The sequence below is a fragment of the Eimeria acervulina genome, genomic scaffold, assembly GCF_000499425.1.
Source record: "Eimeria acervulina Houghton genomic scaffold, Eah_scaff88, whole genome shotgun sequence".
In the NCBI taxonomy this organism is placed as follows: domain Eukaryota; phylum Apicomplexa; class Conoidasida; order Eucoccidiorida; family Eimeriidae; genus Eimeria; species Eimeria acervulina.
Window position 1 is genome coordinate 50,865 of NW_013549544.1, and position 10,000 is coordinate 60,864.

The window sequence follows — 10,000 nt, forward strand, 5'->3', positions numbered from 1 at the left end:
TTATATGTAGCTGTATATGCGTGCATATGTATTATATTCTACATGACTAACATTATATATATATGTATTATATATAATATATTATATGCATGCATTGGGGTGTATACGCAGGTGCGCATCCAGGGGCTGACAGTGGTAGGGGAGAACGTATGTCTTGGAGATGAGTGTTTTATTAACGGGGCTTTTATTTTACCTCACAAGTCTGTCAACGAGTCTGTCTTTACCCCTGGCTCTGTAATAATGTAATAATAATATAACAATATAATAATAATAATAATAACAGAGAAAAACAAATACTCGTCTCTCAATAAATATTTATTTGGCTTACAACTGCACAAACAATCTCCATTCATACACCCCATTAGTAATCCTGCAGCAGCAGACGCAGCAGCAGCAGCAGCAGACGCAGCAGCAGCAGACGCAGCAGAAGCAGCAGACGCAGCAGCAGCAGACGCAGCAGCAGCAGCAGCAGCAGCAGCAGCAGCAGCAGACGCAGACGCAGCAGAAGCAGCAGACGCAGCAGAAGCAGCAGACGCAGCAGCAGCAGCAGCAGCAGACCCAGCAGCAGCAGCAGAAGGAGACAGGCAGCAGCAACCGAAGAGAAAGAGACATCGGGCTTTAGAGTGAAGCAAAGTCAAGAAAATAAAACAAACAGAGACAAACAGAGACACTCACTGTCTCTGCTGCACACGCCTTTGCTGCTGCCTACTTCAAGCCAAACCCTAAACCCTAAACCCTAAACCCTCGTAGAGCTCTTTCTCTAAGGATGGTTTGTGCTGTCTCCTTTACATATACAGTATAAATGTAATATGTGAATGCATATACAACAGCAGCTGCAGGAGCAGCAGCTGCTGCAGCAGGAGCAGCAGAAGCAGCAACTGCTGCAGCAGAAGCAGCAAAAGTAACAACTGCTGCAGGAGGAGCAGCAGCTGCTGCAGCAGGAACAGCAGAAGCAGCACCTGCTGCAGCGGGAGCAGCAGCTGCTGCAGCAGGGACAGCAGCTGCTGCAGCAGGAACAGCAGCAGCAAGTGCTGCTGTGTGTATTTGTTTATTTTGTTTTATTTTTTGCTGCTGTTAGCTTAGGGGTCCCTCGGGCGTCTCCTTTCTTTGTTTTTGTTCTTCTTATTTTATTTTGTCTGTCTTTGATGCTTTAACTCTTTTTATTATTTTCTTTTGACTAATATTACAATAAAATAAAATAAATAGAAGGAGAGTGAGATATTTAAAACAAAGAGATCTGTTCATAAACCCTTTTCATGCAGTGGGGGGCCCCAGGGGCCCCTATTTATGCTGCTGCTGCTGCTGCTGCTGCTGCTGCTGCTGTTGGTGGTGGTGGTGATGCTGCTGCAGCTGGTGTCGGTGTAGCTACAGCTGTTTCTATTGGTGCTGCAGCAGTTGGTGCGGCTGCTGTTGTTGCTGCCGTTCTTGCTGCTGCTGTTGCTGCTGTCGCCATTGCTGTTCTTGCTGTTGCTGCTGCTGCTACTGCAGCTGCTTCCTCTCAGCTGTTGAGTTTTTGCTGTTGTTTTTACAACAGACGCTGCTACAGCTGCAGCTGCTACTGCTGCACCAGTTACTGCTAGCAAGAGTTGCTCCAGCAGCAGCAGCAGCAGCTGCAGCAGCAGCTGCAGCAGCAGCAGCAGCAGCAGCAGCAGCAGCAGCATGGTTTGTTTACCAGAATTTAGTGGAGACCTTGAGGGGGCTCCTCCCCACAAAAGGAGACCACCACTTCTCCTTCGGCTTCCCCATGCCCTTCACCTCATGATACCTGCATGCATGCAGCAGCAGCAGCAGCAGCAGCAGCAGCAGCAGCAGCAGTAGGAGCAGCAGCAGTAGCAGCAGCAGCAGCGGGCACACATATGGAGCAGAAGATACTGCTGCAGCAGCAGTTGCTGCTAATGCTGTAGTTTTTGCTGCTGTTCATTCTCTTCCTCTTGCTTCTTCTGCTGCTGCTGTTGCTGCTGCTGCTCTTGCTGCTGCTGCTGCTGCTGCTGCTGTTTACCTGTATCTTCTGTAGGTGTCGAACTTTAGGAGTTTTTTTCGCGTTGCCCAATACCCGTGGCGTTTATACCACTTCCATTTGTTAGGCACCCATGTCCCTGCAGCAGCAGCAGCAGCAGCAGCAGCAGTAGCAGTAGGAGCAGGAGCAGCAGCAGTAGCAGCAGTAGCAGCAGCAGCAGTAGGTGGAGTATGTATATGGGCACCGCAGGGGCGAACTCGAAAACACGGAGGAAGCAGCAGCTGCTGTTGCTGCTGCTGCTGCCTTTTCAGGCTGCTGCTACAGCAGTTGCTGCTGTAGCAGCTGCAGCAGCAGCAGCTGCTGCTGCTGCTGTTGTTGCAGCTGCTGCTGCGATGCACTCACCTCTCCATTTATTTCCCTTCCATAGCAGCAAAGCGCAGCTCTCAACGGCTTCCTTAACAGCAGCAGCAGCAGCTGCTGCAGCAGCAGCAGCAGCTGCTGCAGCAGCAGCAGCTGCAGCAGCAGCAGCAGGGCCAAGTGTATGTGTTCTCCACTCTATACTTTGTCCCCGCTCCTGATGAGTCGTACATACACCCAAACTAGAGCCTCTGCAGCCGCTGCTGCTGCTGTTGCTGCTGCTGCTGCTGCTGCTGTAGCTGCTGTGGTTGTTGCTGCTGTTGCTGCTGTTGCTGCTGCTGCTGCTGCACGGTACCGACACTGCAGCAAGACCCCCCCAACGAAACAGAGACTGCAGAGGCGTCAGCCTGGGGTTGAGCACAGCTCTTGTTGCTGCTGCTGCTACTTCTGCTGCAGCAGCTGCTGCAACAGCAGCTGGAGATCCTGCTGCTGCCTCAACTGAAGCAACAGAACACACACAGCGCCGCTGCTGCTGCACTTGCTGCAGCAGCATTTGCTGCTGCTGCAACAAATACCGGCTGTACGAGCCCAGCTGCCGGTCTGCTGCTGCTGCTGCTGCTGCAGTTGCTGCTGCACTGGCTCTTAGGGGCCCCCCAACCTTTGCTGATTTGCAGCAGTTCGAAGGGTCTCCTTCTAAGCAGCTCTGGGGGGCCCCCCTGGGGCCCCCCCATGCCTCCCTTTGGCTGCAGCCTCGGCCCTTTAGGGGGGCCCCCGGGGCCCCCTGAGGCCCCCTAGGGGCCCCTTGAGGCCCCATAGGGGCCCCCATGAGCCCCAGGGGGGCCCCTTGAGGCCCCCTAGGGGCCTCCTGAAGCCCCAGGGGGGCCCCCTGAAGCCCCAGGGGGGCCCCCTGGAGCCCCAGGGGGGCCCCCCTGGGCCCCTTAGGGGCCCTCATAAGCCCCACGGGGGCCCCCTGAAGCCACAGGGGGGCCCCCTGAGGCTCACTGGAGGGCCTCGGGGGCCCCCTAGGGGCCCCCTTAACAAAGTGGAGAGCCGAAAAGAGAGACAATCGATTGCTGGTTGGGGGCCCCTGGGCCCCTAGGGGGCCCCCCAGGGCCCTTTGGTACCCTCGCAGCATTTGTTTAGAGTTAGCTGCTGAGGTGTATATACACTGCAGTAATAATTAAAGAAGAGCAAGAAAGATAATGTAGGGGGGCCCCCCAAGTGTTAGGGGGCCCCTTAATAAAGGAGCAGCAAAACAAACAGCTGCGGCCCCTGATAAAGAAAGAAGACAGTAAACCCTAAACCCTAAACCCTAAACCCTAAACACTAAACCCTAGAGATGTTTGTAGAAGATGTCTGTACACCCGAAGGGCTGACTGGGGCTGCGCCCACAGCCAGTCGGCAGCGGAAGGCCCCCCAGCGATTGAGAGGGGTTTAGGGTTTAGGGTTTAGAAATTAGGGTTTGGAAATTAGGGTTTAGAGTTTAATGTTTAGGGTTTAGGGTTTAGGGTTTAGGGTTTAGGGCTTTAGGGTTTGGGCTTGGAGTTTAGAGATGAAGGCTGAGAGTCTCTCGCGCAGCGATCCCGCTATAGGGCGTAGGGTTTAGGGTTTAGGGTTTAGGGTTTAGGGTTTGGGGTTTAGGGTTTGGGGTTAGGGTTTTGATGTCTTCACTAAGCAATACCCCTCTGGAGAGCAGATTGCCTTCGTCTTTAGGGTTTAGGGTTTACTCCTTACAGTTTTGTTTCTTTCTCTGAAGTCTAGGGTTTTAGGGTTTTAGGGTTTAGGGTTTAGGGTTTAGGGTTTACGGGGGTTGGTAAGCCCTAAGCCCATCACCCCTATGCATGCATTATATTTAAGCTGCATGTACACCTGAAGAACTCCCAGGGGATCCCTCAGCTGACAGCAACAGCGGCAGCAGCAGCAGCAGCAGCAGCAGCAGCAGCAGCAAGAACTCCAACGGCTGCAGCAACAACAGCACATTTCTTAGAGCAATCTTCTGCTGCCAGCTCTTGCTTCGGTAACGACAGCCACAGCAGCAGCAGCAGCAGCAGCAGGAGGCAGCAGCAACAGCAGCAACAGCAACTAGAGTTGAGGGGTTTTGTATTTGTTTGAACACCATGCTGAGTTGGTGAGACATTACGGGTGTGCTGCTGCTCTTGCTGCTGCTGCTGTTGCTGCTGTTGCTGCTGCTGCTGCTGCTGCTTCTCCCTCGTCTGTTGTTGATGCAGCAGCAACATGTTCTGATGCAGCAGCAGCAGCTGCCCTTCTCCCACTGCTGCAATTGCTGCACTAGAGTTTGCTGCTGCTGCGTCTTTACTTGTTGCAGCTGTTTAAACCGTTTGCTGCTGCTGCCACTGAGATCATTTGCTGCTGCTGCTGCTGCTGCTGCTTGCGAGTTTGTGATTGTTGTTGTTGCTGCTGCTGCTGCTCAAGCGTTTGTTTGCTGATATTGTTTAGGTGTTTGCTGCTGCAGCTTCTGCTGCTGCTGTTTGAGTGTTTGTTTGCTGCTTCTGCATGCATGTTCCTTTGCTGCTGCTGTTGGTACTGCTGCTGCTGCTGCTGTTTGCTTGACCGCTTGCTGCTGCTGCTGCTGCTGCTGCTGTTTGTGTGATTGCTTGCTGCTGGTGCTGTTACGTTTACAGCGTTTGTTTGCTTCTGCTGCTGCTGCTGCTTCTGTTAGAGTCTGCTGTTCTGCTGCTACTCCTGTGTAAGAATTTGCTGCTGCTGCTGCTGCTGCTTGTGCAGCTGCTGTCAAAGAGTCTCCTGCTGCTCGTGTGCAAGAATTTGCTGCTCCCTCTGCTGCTGCTGCTGTTGTTGTTGTTGCTGCTGCTGCTGCTGCTGTTTGTGTGCAGGTTAGAGCGTGCGTTATGCTGGGCTTTGTCTGCTGCTGCTGTTCCTCCTCATGTTGCTGTTATTATGGACGGCAACCGCAGATTTGCTGCAGAAAGGAGACAGTCTCCTTCTGAAGGGCATCAACAAGGCGCTCGCACACTCAAGCGAGTATCAACTGCTGCTGCTGCTGCTGCTGTTGCTGCTGCTGCTCATGCTGCTGTTGCTGCTGTTGCTGCACATGCTGGTGGTGATGGTGCTGCTGCAGCTGATGCTGCTTCTGGTGCTGCTGCTGCTGCTGCTGCTGCTGGTACTCCTGCTGCTGCTGTTCGTGTTCATGCTGCTGCTGCTGCTCTTGCTGCTTCATTGGCTGTCTTAGTCTCTGCTGCTGTTGCTGCTGCTGCTGCACGCCTCTCTGGTTGTTGCTCTGCTCGCAGCACCCCTTTTGCTGCTGTTTTTCGTGTTGCTCATGCTGCTGCTGCGGCTGTGGCTGCTGCAGCCACTGTTGCTGCAGCTGACTTTGCTGCTACTACTAGTACTACTGCTGCTGCTGCTGCTGCTGCATCGCTGACACAGTTGAGCCCGCTGCAGTACACTTTAGGGTTTAGGGTTTAGGGTTTAGGGTTTAGGGTTTGTGTGCTCAGGTTGCCACTGCATGCGCAGCTGTTGGTGTTAGGGTTTTGTCTGTCTATGCATTTGCGCTGAACAACTTTTATAGACAAGAGGACGAAATCTGCTGTCTCCTTGACTTAGCAGAAACCCTCTTCAGGGACCCCACATGGATTCAGTGAGGGTTTAGGGTTTAGGGTTTAGGGTTTAGGGGGTGTGGCTTTGTCAAGGGGTTTAGGGTTCTTTAAGGTTTTCTCGCTTAGACTTTAGGGTTTAGGGTTTGCGTTTATCTTCACCGGTGAGGGTTTAGGGTTTAGAAATATATCAGCCTTTCGCCAATCTTGCTCTAGGGTTTAGGGTTTAGGGTTTAGGGTTTAGGGTTTAGGGTTTAGGGTTTAGGGTTTTGCGCAGAGGGTTTCTGATGTCAGAAGACATTCGCCTTGTTGTTGTTGGTGATTTGTCTTTCGTGGGGCCGAAGCTGCGAGCAGCAGCAGCAGCAGCAGCAGCAGCAACACAAAACAATAAACGTTTGCTGCTAAGGATATGCGTAGCTTACGGAGGGAGGCATGAGGTGCATAGAGCTATTTGCCGACAGCAGCAGCAGCAGCAGCAGCAGCAGCAGCAACACAACGAGCAGCAGCAGCAACAGCAGCAGCAGCTTGTAGCACCACAACAACAAGACTGCTGCAGAACGACGCCGGAGCCTCATTCAGCCGTGCCTCCAGCAGCAGCAGAAGCAGCAGCAGCAGCAGCAGCAGCAACACCAGCAGCAGCAGCAGCAGCAGCAAATGTCTCTTCTGCTCTTCAGTTGCCTGCTGAGGGCTTCTGCCAGCGGCTGCGCTCTGCACAAATTGAAGGGAAGTGGAAACCAGATAAAATAACAAGGTATATCCTGCTGCTGCTGCTGCTGCTGCTGCTGCTGCTGCTGTTGCTGCTGCTGCTGGTGTTGCTGCTGCTGCTGCTGTTGCTGTTGCAGCTCTATTTGCCGCTGCTGCTGGTGTTGCTGCTGCTGTTGGTGGTGGTGCAGCTGCTGGAGTTGCTTCTGCTGCTGCTGTACGTGCTGCTGCATCTGTAGTTGCTGCTGCTGCTGCAGTCACTGCTGCTTCTGGAGTTCTTGCTACACTTGCTGCTGCTGCTGCTGCTGCTGCTGCTGTGCTGCAGCGAGCTAGGTTGTGCGTTTTGGAGGGAGCTGCAGGGAGGCGACTGCCCCCTCCCCAGCATTTTAATTCGCACTTCAGGCGAAGCGCGGCTCTCAGACTTCCTTCTTTGCGAGGTGCAGCAGCAGCAGCAGCAGCAGCAACAGCAGCAACAGCAGCAGCAGCAAAAGCACCAGTAGCAGTATGCACGAACGTATATGCAAAGGGGCAAAAGGTAGACTTTGAAAAGGAGACAAATAGATGCAGCAACAGCAACAAAAGCAGCAGCAGAAACAGTAGCAGCAGCAGCAACAGCAACAGCAACAGCAGCAGCAGCAGCAGCAGTTGAATGTGTTTGTTTTGGGGTGTATGCGCAGGTATCTGAGGGGTGTTTCTTCTATTTTATTCCTGTCCTATGGCCCGATATAAGGCCCTGGCAGTTGCTGCTGTGTCTGCTGCACCAGCAGCTATTTTCATTTGCTGCAGCAACAAGAGCAGCAGCAGCAGCAGCAAGATTCCTCTAGAGGGAGCATACTGCAGCAGACGCTTGTTGCTTGCTGTTCCTTCTGCTGCAGCATTTGTTGAAGTAGTACTTGCTGCTGCAGCGGTTGCTGCGGCTGCGGGGCGTCTCCTGCTGCACTACGCAGCAGCAGCAGCAGCAGCTGCTGCTGCTGCAGCTGCTGCAGCAGCTACTATTTATTTTTGTATAGAAAAGGAGACAAATTTTGATGTTTCCTTTAAACCGTCGCTAAGCTGTACAGATGCCTAAACCCTAAACCCTAAACCCTAAGTCAGGATTGGAGTTGAGGTGTAGAGACACCCCAGACAGCAGCACTAGCAGCAGCACCAACAGCAGCACCCGCAGCAGCAGCTATGTTAGCGGCAGCAGCTATGTTAGCAGCAGTAGCAGCACCAGCAGCTATGTTAGCAGCAGCAGCAGCAGCAGCAGCAGCAAGTAGCTTCTCAAGCACCCATCAAAAGGCCTTTAGCTTGAAAGCCGATCCTAGTGTCTGTCCCCTTGCAGTGTATTCGCAGTTGTCAGCAGGAGACTGTCTCCTGCTGCTGCTGCTGCTCCTGCTGCATCTGCGCCGCAGCCATGTCAAGGCTGCTGCTGCTGCTGCTGCTGCTGGTTCCGACAGAGTCGCTAACTCCATCAGGCGCAGCACACACAGCAGCAAAACCAGCATCAGCAGTAGCAGCAGCAGCACCGGAAGGGGCAGCAGCAGCAGCAGCAGCAGCAGCACCTGCTGCTGCTTCAGGATTCCCTTGACTGTTTGCTCGAGGAGGCCCTGTAAGACCTAATGCATCGAGACGATTCAGCAGCTCCAGCGCATACTGCAGCAGCAACAGAAGCAGCAGCAAAACCAGCAGCAGCAATAGAAGTAGCAGCAGAAGCAACAGTTGGAGCAGCAGCAGAAGCAGCAATTGAAGCAGCGGCAGCAGCAACAAGACAAACCACGCAGCAACAAAGGGGACCAAGGAAGATCAACAGCAAAAGCAGCAGCAACAGCAGCAGCAGCAGCTGCTGTTGTAGAAAGAGCAAACGGGAGGCAGCAGCAGCAGCAGCATCTCCAGCAGCAGCAGCAGCGGGTGCAGCAGCAGCAACAGAAGCAGCAGCGGCAGGTGCAGCAGCAGCAATAGAAGCAGCAGCAGCAGCAGCAGCAGAAGGCCGCAGGGTGAAGCAAGAAGAGACAAAAGGAGACAAAAGGAGACAGCAGCAAATTACCCCGTGGAACTCGTTTTTCTCAGCTCGCACTGCAGCAAAAGCAAAACAAAATAAATATAAATAATAAATAATAAATAAATAAATAAATAAATATAAACAATAAAAATAAAATAAAGAAGTGAAGACATAAAACAATTAAACAAATAAATAAAGAGAAAGGAGACAAACAAATGTGAAAACATAAAACACGTTTGCAGCGTAGCTTAAGCGGAGACACCACAAACCCTAGCTAAACCCTAAACCCTAAACCCTCAACACTAAACCCTAAACACTAAACTCTTAAGATATTCAATGTGGAGACAGCTGCTAATAAGAAGAGGAAGAGGAGACAAAACAAACAAAATACAACAACAACTACGCAGCAGCAGCAGCAGCAGCAAAAAAATGCCTTCCCACGGCAGCAGCAGCAAAAGAAGTAGCAGCAGAAGCAGCAGCTGCAGCAGCAACAGCAGCAACAATAGATTCAGCAGCAGCAGCAGCAACATACATTGTTGAAATGCCTCTAGAATCCCCTTTGCTGCTCCCTGCTGCAGCAGCTGCTGCTCCAGCAACTCATGTCTTTCGTTGTCTCCTAAGTGAGGAGACACCTCAGCAGCAAATTGCTGCAGCAGCAGCAGCACACGAGCTGTGCTATCTTCGTCTGTCTCCTCAATAAAAGAGGTATTGCCCAGCATCTGTATGCAGCAGCAGCACAACATGAAACTCTAGTCCTTTGCTGCTGCTGTTGCTGCTGCTGCTGCACGTGAGCATAGCCCTGCAGCAGCAGCAGCAGCAGCACTAGCGACTGCTATTTACAGCTTCCAGTTGCTACCACCAGTTGCTGCGGCGATTGCTGCAGCAGCAGGCGGAGGAGCCGTAGCAGCAAATTGACTAGCAGCAGCAGCTGCAGGAGCAGCAGCATGATGCGCAGCAGCAGGAGAAGTAGCAACAGCAGCAACAGGAGGAGCAGCAGGAATCGGAGAAGCAACAGCAGCAGCAACAGCAGCAGCAGCAGCAGCAGCAGCGTTATACTCTTTGTTTCATGCTGTCTTGCTGCTTTAAGGAGACACCGGGTGTCTCTACTTCTTGAAGCTGCGCTTGCAAGCGATGCAGCTGTCCCTGCAGCTCTATTCTATCATTCAGCAGTCGAGAGCTAGCAACAGCTTGTGCCTCCAGCTGCAGCAGCAGCAGCAGCAACAGCAGCAGCAGTAGTAGTAGTAGCAGCAGCAGTAGTAGTTGTAGTAGCAGCAACGGCAGCAGCAGCAGCAGTAGTAGTAGTTGTAGTAGCAGCAGCAACAGCAGCAGCAGCGGGAGCAGCAGCGTAGGGATATTTGTGAGACCGAAGGATAGCCGCACAACAGCACAGGCAGCAGCAGCAGCAACAGCAGCAGCAGAAACAACAGCGGC

General features: G+C 52.7%; 3 protein-coding genes across 3 annotated transcripts in view; 1 reads left to right on the forward strand and 2 right to left on the reverse strand.

Annotated features, from left to right (window-relative positions):
• Positions 1-2,556: 2,556 nt before the first annotated feature.
• EAH_00014860 (hypothetical protein) lies at positions 2,557-3,449 on the reverse strand (the record flags this gene model as incomplete). Its single annotated transcript, XM_013394192.1, has 2 exons — positions 2,557-2,674; positions 2,890-3,449. The coding sequence occupies 2 exons, from the start codon at positions 3,447-3,449 to the stop codon at positions 2,557-2,559; spliced, it is 678 nt and encodes a 225-aa protein (XP_013249646.1).
• Positions 3,450-5,396: 1,947 nt separating this feature from the next.
• On the forward strand, positions 5,397-7,088 carry EAH_00014870 (dehydrodolichyl diphosphate synthase, putative; the record flags this gene model as incomplete). Its single annotated transcript, XM_013394193.1, has 4 exons — positions 5,397-5,399; positions 5,788-5,930; positions 6,164-6,637; positions 6,914-7,088. 4 exons carry the CDS (start codon positions 5,397-5,399, stop codon positions 7,086-7,088), a joined length of 795 nt encoding a protein of 264 aa, XP_013249647.1.
• An 838-nt stretch (positions 7,089-7,926) lies between these two features.
• Positions 7,927-10,000, reverse strand: part of EAH_00014880 (hypothetical protein, conserved) — a gene marked incomplete at both ends in the record, with an annotated part of 4,447 nt that continues 2,373 nt past the window's right edge. The window contains 4 exons of the mRNA XM_013394194.1: positions 7,927-8,223; positions 8,615-8,643; positions 9,102-9,288; positions 9,626-9,769. Of these exons, the coding sequence (XP_013249648.1) occupies positions 7,927-8,223; positions 8,615-8,643; positions 9,102-9,288; positions 9,626-9,769 (657 nt within the window). The remainder of the gene's footprint in view (positions 8,224-8,614; positions 8,644-9,101; positions 9,289-9,625; positions 9,770-10,000) is intronic.